The sequence below is a fragment of the Protopterus annectens genome, chromosome 13.part0, assembly GCF_019279795.1.
Source record: "Protopterus annectens isolate FY-2018-M chromosome 13.part0, PAN1.0, whole genome shotgun sequence".
Lineage (NCBI taxonomy): Eukaryota > Metazoa > Chordata > Ceratodontiformes > Protopteridae > Protopterus > Protopterus annectens.
The window spans coordinates 1,166,825,214-1,166,843,324 of NC_056747.1; the positions used below are offsets into that span (position 1 = coordinate 1,166,825,214).

Genomic DNA, 18,111 nt, shown 5'->3' on the forward strand with positions numbered 1-18,111 from the left:
CAAACAGCCAAATTTAAATTTATAACAAAGCTCAAATGAAATCAGCCCTCTTGTTTTCCAAATGCTACAGTAAAGTGGGTTAAATGCAGTTAGCATCCTGGACCCAATGCACATACCTGTAGAATTAGACTCACCTGAGAGGATGCTACTGAATCGAACTGCTACCTCCCCCACTGGCACTGTCCTGATGTTTCCAAAACCAGCAGATACAAAGGCACCCAGGAAACCAAAAGCAAAGTGTCTGCATAGCCCTGTTTAACCAAGGATGACAGACTGTTGCTCATGAAAATATAACTTAATGAAGCTCAACTTCTAAAGCCAATCATGAACTGACAATGTGCAAGGATCCACAGACAGAAAAATATTTACAGGCGTTGTCATGGACTGAAGCATGCTGCAAAGTCTTCAGAACTGGTCACTTATGAAGGAAGTCAAAAATATTAAGAGACCACTACTGTCATTGGACAGATCTGACTATCTCATAAGTAAATTGAGCTGAATTAGTAATGCAGGTGCCTGTACGAGCTGGCACAGGAGAATGGGGGTGAGCAGCCATTTCTAGGCATGGTTCCAGTTTTAGGCCTTGAAGAAGAAGATGGCGCCGGTTTAATATGCAAGTCAGTAGGCCTGAATACACCCTCAGAAGCCGGTGCCTGCACAATGGCTCCGGACCCATCCAAGGTAGAGATATCCACAGGTTCCACAGTTGAAGCATCTCGCGGCATACCGGACTCCAAATGGGTCTCAGTAGAGGCCTGCGAATCTGAAGTAGCGGGTATCAGGGGCTGCGAAAGCGCCTCACTGAGTATCGGAAAATTGGGTGGCCTGTCTCTGTCTATCTTTGCTTTTCTTCAGAATGTCGGTAGTCGGATGGCTTACCGAAGACATATCAGGATAATTGAACAGAGCACCAAAAAATTTAGAAGCACAAATATACAGACGGATAGTTCGTGGTTTAAATAAGGCACACAGCGAGGTATGTCGTGGTCAAGGCCTAGGCATGGAATACAGTATGAATGAAAATCTTTACGAGGTATTTGCTTTCCACAAAAAAAGCAATTATTTACTTTTACTGACATCGGTTTAGAACAAGAAAAAGTCTCCCCAATGGGGTACTTAGCTTTTAGTGGAAGACTTTGGTTCTGAAACTCGAAAATGAAAATTTCAGGAGTCGGCCAACCAGCACTTGCGAACTGCTTCTGCTTCGGACACTGCACGGCAAGAAAGACTGATGTAATGACGTCGGCTGCATGTTTTATACCCCTGACGACCTGACGTCATGTAAGAAGAGACAGCAACCGACGCAGGACCCAAGACTTTGTTAATCAGGCCAACTGAGGGCTACCTGCAAGCAGATAACCCAAATGTAATGACTGCAACAGTGAAACACGGAGAACATCAGTAAATGCGAGAGACAGAGTACTCAAGTCTGAGGCTACAGTAGCTGCAAGCATTCATCCTACTCCACTGCAGACTGAACTTGTAATATATACAATTTATAAGGTTGTGGGTTCGCAATAAGTATCCCCCTACACAAAAATGATATACTAGTGCACAGTGGGTTTCAAAATTCATTTACTTCACATTCTCAGAATTTAAATGTTTATTTTTCCGAAACCCAGTTTTTTTTATCTCACTTCTGTGATTAGGAGCCAACCGACAATGTACCACACATCTGGAAAACCCTGACTAGACACGGCTTTACATTTGAAACACCCACACCAAGCTGAACACTCATCTAAGAGCATCTACTACTTCCTGAGGTAGTGAAATGAGAGAATGCTTTTACCAACAGACCAATGCCAAACTAGTATTGTTTTTCTGTAGACAGGATGCAATTTTGCACCTCCTCCTTTAAAGTATTAACATCACAGATAACATTTCTAACCAGATGATGCACCACAGAAGCAGAAATTTCTTCAAGGCCTTTAGTGACAGGAGTATTATTAGTGTTTAACTGGGGATATATTCTCCAGGGGAAAACAAACTTTCTTCAATGAAATACAGCCTAGGTATTTTACCAACCCAGCAATGCATCTGTCAAAATATGGACCTGGTTTGGCTATAGCATGGAAAGACTCACCAGAAATTGGCCCATATACTGTTCTAACGCACCACAGCAAGGGCCCGACACCAACAAGTCCACAAACTCCAGGCGGCTCTTGAAGCTAATGGCACCTCACAGTTCACAGAAACACATGAAACATCAGATGAAGAAATGGCACAGTTAAGATCAAAGCCTAGAAGTTCCAGCACAGTCCAACACTGGACCTGCTCTATATTTTCAGGTAATCATCAGGGATTCCTAACACACCTGCAATGGCAGGAAAAGAATCAAAGAAAAAAATCCAATTACATCCCACCAAATGACTTTCAGCTAGGATAACAATCTATTCCCATTTAGTCATCAGTAGAGATTACATCCACAGGCCACCAAAGGGGGTGGGGGACACCTTTACTGCATTCCTGGATACAGTAATTAGGAGCCATTTATCCACAAAAGTGATGCAGAGAGACCTTTCCCTTGCAAGGCTTCAGACACAGCAGCAAACATACTAACAAAAACATAAGACAGTGAGGAAGCCTCAAATGGCACCACTTGTACTAGAAACAATGCCTATGTAAAATGAATCAGAGGTCTCATGTGTAGACTCCAAATGCTGACAGTGTCAAAAGGCATCAGTGTTCAGCAACACCTTCCAATAGCCTTGGGGAAGCACTGGCACAATTTCCTGAAAGGTGACCATCTGGAACTGCATGCACCAGAAATATTAGCTGAAGTCACCAAGATATGAAATGGAGCAAGTCATCAATCTACTTAATTACCTGGAAAACACTGGAGAAAACATTTAAACACTGCAAAAGTCCAACTACGTCAATGCTAGCTTACTCCAAAGATGATACAAGATGACTGCTAGTTGCCTGTAAACAGCATTAGACATTTTATACCGCAGACTGGTGTTTCAAGGCTGCTTTGATGGAATACCTAATGTTAGGCTCCAAGTACAGGGCAATGCCAAGGTTCATCAGCCTTCATCCATAGAGAAAAAAAAATCAAAGCAAATCTAACCAGTTCCTCATACCAAATAGGCCATCCAACAGTGACAAAGAAGAAGCAAATTTGTCAGTAAAAGAGGTCTTGAAGATGAAGTGTGTGCGCCCCATGACCACCATCATGGAGCATTAACTCACACAGAGGGACAAATGCTAAATAATGTGCTAGTCAAGGACAATGCAAGAAGAGAAGCTTGTACCAGGCCTCACATGGACTTCAAGCCAAACTCCCTAATGGTGTCACCCAAAACAAGCTCCTATCAAACTTGTGCTTGCTGAGTAAGTACTAGGAGAAACTACAGCATGGGATAACAACATGATCCCTCCTTTACCTGGGTCTGAGCCAACGTGCCTGAAGTACTTTAAATTCATGACAGGGTGGCTCAAGACCAAACCCCAGATTAGGCTAATTTACCAACAGCCTTCACTAATCATCCAGAGAAAGAGCAGTACAAGACCTTTAGGACATGCCTCCTAATGAAGGGTCTAACATCACACACTTCAACCAAAGATGATGGGATCGCAGAAGCCTGCTTAGGCTTAAACTCTTTAAAAGTAGGCCAACAACTTCTAACCTGTTCAATGAGAGGGTAGCTAGTTTAATGTGTAACAGTCCCCGTCAGTACTGCAATGCAAATAATACAGGTCTTGACTGATAATGTAATGGCCAAAGGGATCTTTATGATCAGGTATGCAACCATACATCACCTACCTATAACAGCACTGTCTGAGAAGTCAAAAAACTAGCATGCTCTGTAACTTATACAACAGGCAAATTATACCACAGAACGTGAGTACAAGAGTACAGACATCCTCCTACATGCAGAATTTTGCTAAAAAGGATGTTTAATTTTAACTGCAGGAAATAATCAGAAAATCCATTAGAGAGGGTTGACTGCTGGAGCGTCTTTCTTTATTTGTGTCATCTTTTCACACTTACTGCTTAGAAATGAACTGAATATATCTTAACTAGTCCACCCAGAAAGCCCTACTCTAATCAGCAATCTATACCAAACAGTATTTATCCCTAAGCAACCACCCCCAAATCCATCATCCCTGCAGCAGGGGAATGGAATCAACATGACTGTGTAATGTTGCACTATTTACGAAGACATTCTATCCTACATACTGCTCCAAACTTGAGCTTTCCTCCCAGACTGTTAGCTCATTTTCCAGTTACCCTGACACTTCTGTATTATCTTGCATGCTACTCACACCCTGTGCACACAATACAAATTATGCGCACAAAATAGCTCATTTTTCATGATTGTATTAATTCTTTATTTTATTTATTTAACATTTGTTGACCAGGAAAGTCTGACTAGAACAGAGCCAATTTTCAGCAGAGGCCTTGGGAGAAATGCTCCAGATGCAAGTCTTTGGAATGTGGGAGGAAACAGAGTACCTGGAGGAAACCCACACAAATGTAGGAAGGACATGCAGACTCAGCACAGAAGGCATCCCCAGCAGAGAATCGAACTGGAGAACATCTTGCTGTGAGACGTTAACCGCTGCACCACTGCCTGCCCACACACACACATATATATATATATATATATATATATATACATATACATATATATATATATATATATATATATATATATATATATATATATATATATATATCTATATATATATATATATATATATACATATATACACACACACACACACAAACGCATGCACCCTTAACTATAAAGTTGATTCTGCACTAGCAAAATACCTTTTTCACAGGTTCTATAAACTTTACAGATGGACAGTTCCACAGTCTTCATAAAACACCTGCAGATGGACAATACAGTTGCAACTGCTGAATCCTACACAAGTGCAGTCTTTACGCACTTACACAAGTGCATGGATCGTGCTATCCCAAACCGAACCAAGACACTATTCTCCAAAAAAAGGAAGCCAATCTGGTGGTCCCCTGCCATAAACAAACTGTACAACAGAAGGAAGAAACTGTTGCAAAATAGAGTAAAATCCCATGAGTGGAGGAGCTCCCTGGTCAGCCTCAGTAAGAAGCTGAGATCCCTTATAAGATCCTCCAAAGCTAGCTACGAAAACAAAATCGCCACTAAATCCAAGGACAACCACAAAGCATTCTATAGCTATGTCAAGAATCTAGATGGCAACACCCAGATCTGCTCTGAGTTACAGCACAAAGGCACGAAAATTACATAACCAACTGACATTGCCAACATCCTGGCAGATAGGTTCAGTGCTAACTTTACCCCCCTCTCACCCCCTAAAGGGCCAATCTCTATACAGGAAGAATGCAGAGTCCCTGTAATCACAACTACACAGGTAAAAGCTGCACTCTCTAAAGCCAAAAACACAGCATCCATGGATCCAGACAACATCCCAGGCTGCGTTTTACACGAACTTCAGAATGAACTGGCTCTCCACGTAAGCACCATGTTCAATAATAGCCTCGCATCAGGCTTTGTGCCCACTGAATGGCACACAGCAACAGTTATCCCATTCCACAAAGGGGGAGCCACCACTGATCCCCAGAATTATCAACCTATTAGCCTGACGAGCCTGGTCTGCAAGGCCATGGAACGTATCATCATGGAACTCAAAGACATTGCTCCAAACTATGGATTCCACCCAGTTCGGGTTTGTGAAAGGCAGATCATGCCTCCTGAACCTGATCGACTTCTTTGAGGCAGTCACCAAAGCCGTGGATGAGGGTAAGGTGGGTTCACACAGCCGATCTTGACCTCGCCAAGGCTTTCAACACCATCCCCCATTCTGAAATTATAGCTAAACTCACTAAACTAGGTATAAATCCCTACGTCACAAGATGGGTTGCCAACTGGCTCACTGACAGAACCCATACTGTAAAACTTGCAGACTCCAAATCTGACCTCAAAGCAGTGACAAGTGGAGTACCACAGGGTTCCGTCCTGGGACCTCTTCTGTTTGCTATCTACTTCTCTGAAGTACAGGCTAACACAGAAGGTCTCTGGCTAACTAAGTTCGCAGATGACTGCAAACTAGGAGCCATAGTCAAGTCCCCAAATGACGTGGACATCCTACAGAAGGGCCTCACTGAGACACGTGCCTGGTGTCAGAGCAATGGCCTCAAGCTCAATGCCAAAAAGTACAGTGTCATCCCCTTTGGTAAAAACTCTGCATCCATGAACAACCACATAGGCAGCAATCTACTCAACACTGAATGCGTGATAAGAGACCTTGGGACCCAGGTGGACAGTAGTCGCTCCTTTGATAGTCACATCGCCACAGTAGTCAGGAAGTTCTACGTGGCACACCTCATCATAAAAGGGTTCTCATCCAGGAAAAAGAGAGGTCATTGTTCCCCTCTACTAGTCACTCATTAGACCCATTAGAGAGTACAACGCCCCTTTTGGAATGTACCTCACAAGACATCTGCAGCAGCTGGAAAGGCCACAGAAGTACCTCACAAAGAGGATTACTGGCCTCAAACAAATGTCCTACACTGACCACCTCAAAAAACTCCAGCTTTACTCCGTAGCACATCACCTACTATGAGGTGATCTCTGCCTAACATATAAAGCTATGTCAAACCCAGAGCTGTTGTACATGCTACACCTAAAGAAATCCCAATCTCTCCGAGCTACACGCTCTAGGGACCTAAACCTTGTCACCACAATAAACAGGACACGCTGGAGGGATAGATTCCTGTCCCAGAGACTTCCTATACTCTGGAACAAACTACCTATCTATATCAAACAAAGCTCCTCATTAGCACTCTTCAAGAAAAATCTTGATGAGTGGATGGGAAATAGGAAATACACCCTGGGGATCACTTCTGTGTCTCTGCTTGACAGTGGCACAGGAAAATAACTGAGTGGCGTAAGCTATGGAACCTTGCTGGCTAAGCTTATATAGGCCCTTGGGCTGATAGCCTAGTACCTACCTATGAACAAGATTCTCTGCACCATAACATATTTCTGACAAGAGTGACTCATCTGTTTCTAGTTTACACAAAAATAAAATCTATTATATAGAGCTAACACTACAAATGCTCCATCTACCCATCGACACCGGTCAGAAATGTGACATGATTGAAAGCATTCACCACAGTATCTGGACAAGATGGTCAGTCTGATTATTTACTCAAGTCTGAATACTTGCTGGCCTGGGCTGTTTACAACACTACAATGAAGACTGTAATGTGTGCTCCAATGAAAATTCCAGTAGGTTTTATGGAAAAGATACAGAAATATTTACAATCACATGAAGAAAATGAGTGCAGTTCAGAAACACAACCTACACAAAAGGATTAACAGAACTGGCATAGTGAAGCCAGAGGACTCATTTTTATATAGATCCACCAGACTTAAAGCTACAGAGAATTAATGGTTTCACACAACAGTACTGCCCTTCACGTCAAAAGATAAATACTGTGCTTGATGCAAGTCAGCAATTTTTGGCAAGCAAGACTTGAAAAGGTAAGCTCCAAGCCGTGTACTTTTAATTTGTTTATGGAAGAAACACATCCATTAGGTATATCATCAGCAACTGACCTGAAGCATTTCAGAGAGCTAATACAGTAGACAAAGCATATGGTGTTAACATGGACATACTTTCACAGGGCCAAAACAAACAGCATTCGAGAAAGATGGAAGAGGGAATTATTGAAGATGCAGAGGCAGAATAATCTTATGCTGAATGAGCCTAAAATTAGCCACAAAATGGAAATTTGGAGGCAGTGCCTCATCAGAAGGCTTTAAACCAGGCACTAAAAGCACCGTTATGTAGATGTCTCAAACAAGCTCACAATTTTTCCAGTTAAGAATGGCACAATATCCAAGTTTATTTCAAACATATGTATCATACATTTTAGCCCCAGGCACTCTAGGAATGACTCCATAAATAAAGGACTATAAACACTTATTTACCCATTTATCCATGTTTTTCTAAAACTGTATAAGGGTTCTACCTGGTGGATAGGTAAAAGTAATTTATTCCAAACAATTGCAATACATAAAAATACATTCCATTCGCATGTTTGTCTTAAACTTTGACTATATATTTCACGTTATGTCTGCGTTTTATTTTATTTGAATAATTCCAAATTTAAATGACACCCACAGCTCTTTATTCTTTAGTGTTTTGTATGCCAAAATAGGTAATTATGTCAAAGTCCACTTTACTAGAAATAAATCCAATGTTACAGTCACCTGCATATTTACTTCACTGGCATGACTTAAAATTTTTAGAACCATTAGCAAAGACCAGATTAAATAGCACTGGGCTAAGTTCCGACCCATATGGAATGCCACAATGAAGTAGTGCAGGTTTAGATGTATAACCGCTGAATACTTCAGACAGACTACATCCTGTTAAGGTCCTTATTAGGCAGTTGTTATAGCAATGCATAACCAAACAATTATATATGGTTTCATGGGGCAGAGAGTAAAAAGCCTTGATTAAATCCAGGAATACTGTTAGTCATTTTAGCCCAACGTCCGTAGCTAGTGTTACCCAGTCATAAAATTAAAAAGACATTACGTCCTACCATAACGTTCCATCTGTGTTGGTGATCTCAACTAATCCTTGACTGTGGGCTTTGTTCTGAGCCTCAGAACAGACTGTCGTTATTCCAGCTCCCGCATTCCAAAAACTCTCCAGCTAGGCTCTACCCATAATGCTCCTCACCAAAATACCTCAGATCGTTTGCCTATAATACTGACAGACAAGAAGTAATAGATAACAGACCATATCTGTTCCCTATTATGAAGCCAGTCTTTGGGAATATTTGGTCCATCAAGAGTTCTAAGGCGGGGGAAGGAGGGAATGTCAAGCATTATTGAAGACTGACAATACAGATGGAATGTTGTGGCAAGATGCAACTTCTTTACCTGATGTTGTCAATCTTCACAGAATCCTTGACAGTGTCCCTAGCTACCTGAATCTTGGGAGGTCTTATGGGAAGAACATTCTTGAGCACCATCGAGTCAAATGATGTACATCCTCTAGAGACCTGGTCCAGTACATAATGAGTAATAAAGGTATGAGAAGATGTCCATGTAGCTGCTGCACAAATATCATCTAAGGAAGCACTGGCATGAAAAACTGCAGAAGCTGCTACAGCTCTCGTTGAATGAGCTTTCACAGGACGTGGTAGGTGAAGTCCCTTTTTGTTGTAAACAAAGGTGAAACAAGTCCTTAAGCCATTTAGCCATTGTAACCTTAGCTACCGGATTACCTAAAGAGAGTGTAAAAAAGGCAATAAACAGTTGGTCGGATTTTCTGATGTCCTTTGTTCTGTAAAGGTAAAAACGTAATTGCTTATGTGTATCTAATAAGTGTAGACTGTACTTTCCTTTGTTGGAAAAATTAAAAAGGAAAATCTAGCAAAGCTAGACTTTCCACTGTGTGATTCCTTAAACTTCTTGCATTAGAGGCGACATGGGATACATGCAAATTACCCTTTAGGGACATTGTTTCAGCTAAATGGCAATTCTGAATGTCCATGACTTCTTCTTTTAAGCCTATTTATGGACAAATACAGGCCAATAAAGCCAAACCCCACCAGCTGTGGACATGCATATTTCTGCCTTATTATGGCGTCATCAGCACAGCATAAGTGGAATATTTGGCTAACATTTATTGGCCTGAATCTGTCCATAAATAGACTTAAAAGAAAAAGTCATGGACATTCAGAATTGCCACTTAGCTAAAACACCTGATGTCCTTAAAAGTTAATTTGCATATATCCCATGTCACCTCTTATACAAGAGGTTTAAGGAATCACACACTGGAAAGTCTAGCTTTGCTAGATTTTTCTTGATTTTTTTTTTTAACCAATTGTTTTTTGTGTGTGACCTTTTTACTCATTGTTTTAGCTTGTTGGAAAAATTAGGGAAAAAGACGGAGATGTAAGGTTTGATTGATATTTGAAAATAACACAGTTAACTTGAGATTGAGAAGATCTGAGTGAGGCTGCCTGGTGGGATGAAATACAGGATCCTCGTTTGGCTCTAGAAGCCATGGGAGCTTTTTGACATGATGTTCTTAAAACAGAAACCAATGGATCTAGAATCCATGTGAACTCCTTGAGATGATGCCTTAACAGGGGAGACCAAATTTGCAAAGGCCATCATGGTGCAATGAAAATCACTATGACTTTGCCTCTTACCACTTTCTGCAAAAACCTGCAAATGATTCAGCTCTTCCAGCAGTATGAGTTTGAAGTCGCTCTTTACTATACACAATGTGCGGTACAGAAAACACAGTATTGTTTTTGTACTTTAAGGACAGTACCCATTCTAATACTCTTAAACCTGCAACTTGCCCTACATATCATGGCACAAAGTGCAGAAGAAAAAAAAAAAAAAAAAACATTTACCAGTGGTGCTCCTAATCATCTCCACTTACAAGCTATTATACCTCTGCTTCCCAAAAACACAAAACACTTCTCTTTGTACTTGTCAAGGGAAAGTGCACATCAGCCAATATTACCTTTATCTGCTGAGATGCTGTAGTAATGGCAAAGTATAAACATTTTATCTACATTAACTATTTCATCAGAATGCCTTTTTACTGTACGCAAAATCCAGACAGATAACCCCATGATGGCAATTCCTATTTAAAAAGGAAATGTACAACTTCAGTACACAAAGCAGCTAAAGAGAAGTTAAGAATGCTGAAAGATGTCAGATACTCTTAATAAAATCTATTTATACAATCAGTTTCAGCTGGGGGGGGGGGGGGAGTTGCTTAGGAGTATGAAACTGGGTAGAGGATTCCTAGAAGGACTGCCAGTTCAGTTAAGTGTGAGCTGTTACCATATCAGCTTCATACCTCACTAAAGAGGATTGGGGGGGGGGGGGATTGGGCATCTGGCACAACTAAAATTATTTGACCATTCCAGCTTACTCTACTATTTAGGCATCTTAAATGTTTAGGAATTACTGATGCACAATATCACAGAAGAAAAAAAATTTCCAAAGGCAATAAAATCATAGTACTCCCACGGTAAGTTTCTGGACAGGAAGCATTACAGCTGGACTGTGCCATTCATATTTCAAGAACAGAGAACCCACAAAGAAACAACATCCCTGTAAATTAAAAATTTCAGCACGGCAGCTCTCAACAAATTTGTTAGCGACTTTTCAAAATGTTGATTTTGGCAGTTTATTTTTATCAGGAAGCTGGATGGATCACAAGGGCCTTTTCTCAACAGTGATCTCAGGAAAAAGGTTTACAGTGCTTCATTTTGATAACAGGAAAATGCAAATCCAAGTAAGCCAAACTATAATAGTTGGCAAGTTTCTGTCACACTGGAAGAGTACCACAAGCAATAACTTGTGTGAGAAGTCTGAGAAGGTAGTCTTGTTCTGCAGTGTACAGGGATAAAACCCGGACACTACCCCAGAGACTCTACGAAAGATTAGTGACCCAAGTACTGTAGGAGCCAGCCAGAAAAGGTGCAATGAGTGGATGATACCAGGTTCACTGTAATGGCAGGGTGCGGGACGCAGCCCAACCAGCTTCAATATTGAGGCTCAGGACAGGCAAGTTAACAGCAAACAAGGGCTGAGATGTGTGCAACCACCAGGCAGCATATCTGTCCACCATATCTAGACAGTTAACACAAACAAGTGTAAGTTCATGTCACAGGGCTAGTTGCTAGGGAATTTCAAGCAAGCCAGGCTGTTGTAGACGGAAATGGAATCTAGAACATAGTACGACCTACAATAAAGGTTTCCAAAAAGTCTGCCTCCTGTAACTGACTCCATCATAACAGAAACAAAAAGGTCAGCAAATAATAGGCTGGTGGTTTGCAGTTGTTACACAAGTTCAAAGGTACTCAGATTACAAAGAAATGACAGCTTTGCATACATCATACATGGAAAACTGCACCTGGAAAATGACCCCAAACAACCCCAAACTGTTCGGCAAAACTGGGAAAAAAATGTTGTTTCAAGTTAGCCTAGCTCGGAACTTCTAGACAAAAAGGAAAACTTGGAGAAGACTCTGATAGGAAAGCTGGTCCTGTATTACAAACTATAATACAAAAAAAGGAGTTATGTACTCACCATAACGTTCTAGGTTTATTGTCCTTGATCTCGCCTTTGTTCTTGCTGTTTGGGCCGTATACTATAGCTTGAGAGCTTTTACTGGCTCGAGGCTATCCCCCTATCCCAGTATGTCCGGCAGTAATTACCCAGATCTTGTTTGTGATAACCCAACACTAGACAATACAAAAGAGGATATACACTCTACTTTACATATTTGATGACACCTGCATATTAAAGTGTGATCCCTCCACACGGTAATAGTAGCAAACTGAGACTGACCACAAGGAATGGCATAAAGGAAACCCAGCCAGTACAGCCAATAAAATAAGGGATTCCTCTCGATACACCAGGAAGGAGGGAGGGACGCAAGAAGGAAGACGAGATCAAGGACAACAAACAAGGAACGTTATGGTGAGTACACAACTTCTTTATGTTATGTTGTCCATATCTCACCTTCGTTCTTGCTGTTTGGGACAGCGTCCCCAGCACCTGATTCTTGGATGGCTCACTGGAAAAAACTTTTCAGGACTGTGGAACCAAAGGATACCCTGTTCCGGGAGGCCACATCTACTTTGGAATGAGTGATAAAGGTATGAGGATTAGCCCATATAGCTGCTGCACAGATCGAATCCAAAGGCAATCTGGCCTGAAAGGCAACAGAGACAGACAAGGCCCTTGTAGAGTGCCCTTCAATTTTTCCTGGAAGTGTTTGTTTACAGAACTCGTAGACATGTTTAATAGTGTCTGAAAGCCACTCTGATAAAGCCACCTTTGAGACCACACAACCTCTTTTATTGTCCGCAAAGGATATAAACAATTGATCAGATTTTCTAAATTCCTTGGTCCTGTGTAAATAGAAACATAACAGTCTATGAACATCCAACTGATGAAGCTTATACTCTATATAGGTAAACAAAGAGCAAAAACTATTGGCAATAAGACAAACAATATATATATATATATATATATATATATATATATATATATATATATATATATATATTTTTTTTTTTAAATATAAACAGACAGGGAAAAAAGAAGGGGGGAGAGCCTCTAAGTTAAACAGCGAACTCCCACCTAAGGAAAGCCTCTAACTCAAACGGCAACTCCTTAACAGTTACAGGAAAGGCAAAAAGGGGAAGAAGAACCCTCTAATTTAAACGGGTTTGAAGGAGGGGAAAGGCCCGACAGAGAGAAAACAGTTAATTTACACAACAAACAAGTCACTCAGACGGGATAGGGAAAGATATAAATGCTAAGGACAACTACAGATAACAAAACAACTAAGCTAAACTGGAATTATTTGTTGAAAAATATAATAATAGAAAGAACACTTAGCCTGAGCCAGTATCCGCAACCTCGACGCCACAAGCGGCAAATGAAATTTGGGTAACTACCGCTAGGCATGCTGGGATAGGAACTAGCCTCGAGCCAGTAAAAGCTCTCGAGCTATAGTATACGGCCGAGATGAAGCCAAGGATCGGCTCCGAACCCGAAACAGCAAGAATGAAGGCGGGATATGGGAAACATACCATCAGATGTTTATTCCCAAATCTTAAACAAATAAAACACTGAAAAGTGTACAGTTTTCGTAAACTCTACCATATAATTTTGACAGATGCCTCTTGAAACTAATCAAATACAAAGTACCAGACTAGCAGACTCAGAAAACCAAGACTAATGTATGGTTAGTTTTAATGTAATAACATTAGAGAAAAGACAGTGTAAAAAAAAAAGTTGACTTGCTGGGGAAAAGGGGGCAAATTCATCACACCTTGGACATCAAAACGTTTTCTCTTCATAGCTTTAACAAAAACTTTAAAATTACTTTCCAGTGTTAAATGAACAAACACAATTACAGACGCACACGTTTTACACTACCTGGATAACTATTTCCACAACGTCTCACACACACACACAGTTAACATACTCTCAGTCTTGACACCTCATCAGCATGTCAACATGTACTCATCCCTCTTTCTTTAGATCAACAAACTTATTTAAAAGTATCTCAATGAAAAAGTGTCCCCAGCCCATCACAGGCTTGATGCACCAGCTCACCCCTGAATCTCAAATTCTGAACTACCGAATATAAATTACTACGAGGCTGCCACCAGTCTGGCATGCCAATTTAAGAGACAATAAATAGGTCTACAAGGGAAGACATTACAAAGGAGACAATGGTCTTAACAACACAAGGTGGCTCTAACCTGGCAAACAGTCTCTTATTAGTATAACTGCAGAAAACAAAAGCATACTCCCAATGATAGTAGTGTTGTTGAAGACAGTCAGCCTACTGCTGAAGCAGCCTTTAAAGGGCAAAGAACTTGTCAAGGGACGGTGCACACTCACAAAAGGCAAGAGCAACAGCCAAGATGCTATCAGGATGAGTTATACAGCAAGGGAAGCATACATGTGAAGCTATGTCTACGACATTGCATCTACAAAATTAATAAAGCTTCATCTGGGAAAAGCACACCTGCAAAGGTCAACTAACACACCAGTGAAAGCTACAGCTGGTGTAACATCACTACGCTTCAGTTACAGTACATTTGGTGCTGTAAATTAAGGATGAAGCACCACTATTATATTGGCAAGCTGCAGATAGTAAATAAGTGGTGTCACTGGAGAAACATCCTTGAAAAGTAACAGTAAGTTCTGACTCCCAATGGTACCAATAGACACAAGTTAGCTGGCTGCAAGCTTTCACTTTTTTGGGTGCCATGGAACATGACTCAATGACAAATCCAGAAATACCAGTCAACATTTTTCCCCTATAAACGTGAGTCACCTGCCAGGCAGCTCGATGCAATCTGGCTATAGACTTGTTTCTTTGCAAATTCAAATTAACAGCATGACCAGGTTATCAACCTCTGGCACAGATGAAACTTAATTCAGTCATTAGCTGAGAAAGACATTAACAGGAGATATCCTATCCTAATGTGACCAACAACTTTTGGGGGGGGGCTACTTTCGTAAAGATTTCACCTCTACAGGGCACTGAAGGATAAATATATGAAAATTAATCTGTTAAAATAAACTACTAGCATTTCTCTAGATGCTAGACTCTGATCTTACACAAAAATTATTACTGACCACATAAGCAGGGGACTTAATGGGAAAAGCAGAGTTAAGAACTGTCCTCAGTTCTGCAGTATCAGCTGATACTGTCGTACTACTGAAATCGGGCAGCGTTTCTCCATAATCTCATATTACAAAACCTTAACATCTGTCCATGGCGAATACTGACAGAAGTCATTATGTGATGTCTGTGCCGAAGTGAAGCATTTCCTACTGGGTTTACAATAGATTTCTTTCCCTAACAGAGAAGTACATCCTCTGAGTTTGGCCCAGCCAAAGCCTCACCACTGGAAGAGTACATTCTCCTCAGAACCAGGCACAAATGCGCACATCACCTTTCTTTTCTGATCTGTAGGACCAATCATTGTCGTTAAGGTCATCGTTGTCTTCCTGGTCGCTTTCAGATTTGTTCGTGTTGTTGTTGTTATTGCTGGCAATCCTGTTCATAAGCACAAAGAACCAGAATCAGCACAACTGAACTAGAAATGAAAATTATGTACTTACCACAATTCTGGATGTCCTAGGAATATCTTCACCATTTATTCACACTAAACTCTGTGCCAAAAGCACCAAGACCCTATAGGTGTGTTAGTATTTTTTTTATTATTTTGTTTTTTTTTTTTGTTTGTTTTTTTTTTTAAAGCAAGGCTGGAATTAAGGCAAGCTGTGCACTGAAACATTAGTCTGTGGCATCAAGCTTACTTAAGTACTTGTACCTAACCATCTTGTGCATGACCCTAACAGGCATAGAGAGCTTTCATCATATCTGGAAGCACAAACTGCACTAACAGACGGATCAAAACCTGAATGGGGGAAAGCCATGGACATAATGCACTGACATGCAAATAAATGGTGAAGATACTCCTAGATGATCATGAAATAACAAGTATTACCTTTTAGGAAACTTAATGTCATTTACTCACACTAATAGGAATCATAGTACCAAGCCAAGAAAGTTCATTAGTTTGGCTGAAGGAGTAAAAAAAACATCACTCCTGCTGAAGCCTAAACAAGGCAGTCCAGCCCAGAATCTTGGAACAAACTTGTAAGGCATAGTACATACAAGTATGCACACAGTATTTAGTGACCATCAGGCACAGTTGTAAGCTTTAGGGCTAACTGCAGAGCTACACCCAACATGTGCTAAACCTGTGCAATGGCACAAGAAATGAGCTAACATCCTGACAGAAATATGCCTGACTGGGTAAGTGACTCCAAGATAAGGCAAAGCAAGTAACTACTTAACTACTTAAAATTTAAATTCTGCTGAATTACAGTCCTCAACATTCAGAGGATGTTTCATTTAGTCTGGAAACTAGCCTGTTAGAAGACAGCACAATGGCAGTTCAAGAAGAAACTTCTACTCACTGTCAAAAGTTCACTTATGAAGCACAGAAAGGAAAAATAGCAACAGGCATTTCAAAATGTAAAAAAAAAGTATCTTAGTCAAAAAAAATATTTCCAGATGAAATCCTCAGACTTCAAATAACTCGCAAGTATCCAAAATAAGCTCAAAAATGAGGTGTACAAGAATAAAGAAAAAGCCAGTCAGCTAAGCAGAAGACATGAGACTTTGTCAGTTGGAATGATACCTGGTCTATATAAACTCACTAAGAAAGTGATGCTCCTCTATACTAGCAATACTTTAAAACAGAAATTAAGCATTTTCTTTATAAGATGCCACTGCACATCACAGAAAATGAGAAAAGCCAATTTTCTCACTGTAGCAGGGTCTCAAGCACATCTCTCTCAACATTCTGGTATTGGTATTGTTTCAACCACTTCTTCAGCGAATGGGGGCACTGCAGCACAGTGGAAATACAGATATAATGAATGCTTTATGTTGTTACATCAAAGTTCAAAGGATAACCCCAGAAAGATGTCCGCAATTTTGGAATAAAGTAAACTTCCTCTTCATACACGCCTTCCTTAAGATGGTATTATGACATACAAGTACTCAAGACGTTTTGTCCATCTGTCATTTGTCTATGACTTGGAGTGACAGCAAAGAATTCATAAAGGGGATACAACAGAGACATCTAGAACATGAAAGGAAACAGTACTACAAGTACAGCTTACTTATTGATATTAAAGGTCAAACACGGGGGGAAAAAAAGCAAAGAAAAACCTATGTATGCACACCATCCCAGAAAAATGCACTGCTGGAAAACTGACTCCTCCAAATCCTTCCATGCAGTTGCAAGTTCAAGAATTCACTTTTGTCTTAGGTGTAGAATCATGTAAAGATGAATGGGCAGCATGGCAGGTGCAGAATGTACACAAATGTCGGCAATTACTTAAAAGCTAATCAAACAAACCACAGACCACCAGAATAAGCTCAAATACCATGTCCAGTGGTCTACCAAATTGTTTTCAAATAAACAGGCACATGCTTGAATACTCATGACAGCTAAATGAAATTTAATACACGTCACAATTACATATGTAGTCCCATCCCCCAATGAGAAACACAACAAAAGCTTACACATTTGCTAAAGACAACTATATAACTAGTGTACATAAAACCTCCCCTTTTAGTTTAAAGTGGGAAAAACATCCAAAAAAGCTTCTGTAACAAACAGAGGCTAAAGGGACAACTAAAAATGAGTTTATAATGTAGCAGCTCTGGCAGAATACAGAAGCACTGAATGTCTGGAAATTCAGTTCCTAACATTTAAAACACACACAGTACAGAAAGGAGAACTACATTTTGGCTCCGAACACATACCAACCAAGAACATACTCATACTTTATAATTCTTCTAGGAGAAAGCCTTATTAGACCTTACTCTTATTTACCAATCTTAGACAAATGTACTACAGTTTGTGTGGAACCACATGCTAAACTGCAGTATGTCCCTATCGCCTCAATATCCATACTTAATCTCCAGGACTGGATTACCTAACTACACAAAACCCCAATCCATACACCCAGAAAAAAAAAAGACAAGCTTGCA

The 18,111-nt window shown here is 40.4% G+C and overlaps 1 protein-coding gene across 1 annotated transcript in view; it reads right to left on the reverse strand.

Annotated features, from left to right (window-relative positions):
• Positions 1–18,111, reverse strand: part of ATXN7L3 (ataxin 7 like 3) — a gene marked incomplete in the record, with an annotated part of 1,421,578 nt that overhangs the window by 1,153,685 nt on the left and 249,782 nt on the right. Inside the window, 1 exon segment of the mRNA XM_044055168.1 lies at positions 15,491–15,594. Coding sequence (XP_043911103.1) covers positions 15,491–15,594 — 104 coding nt within the window.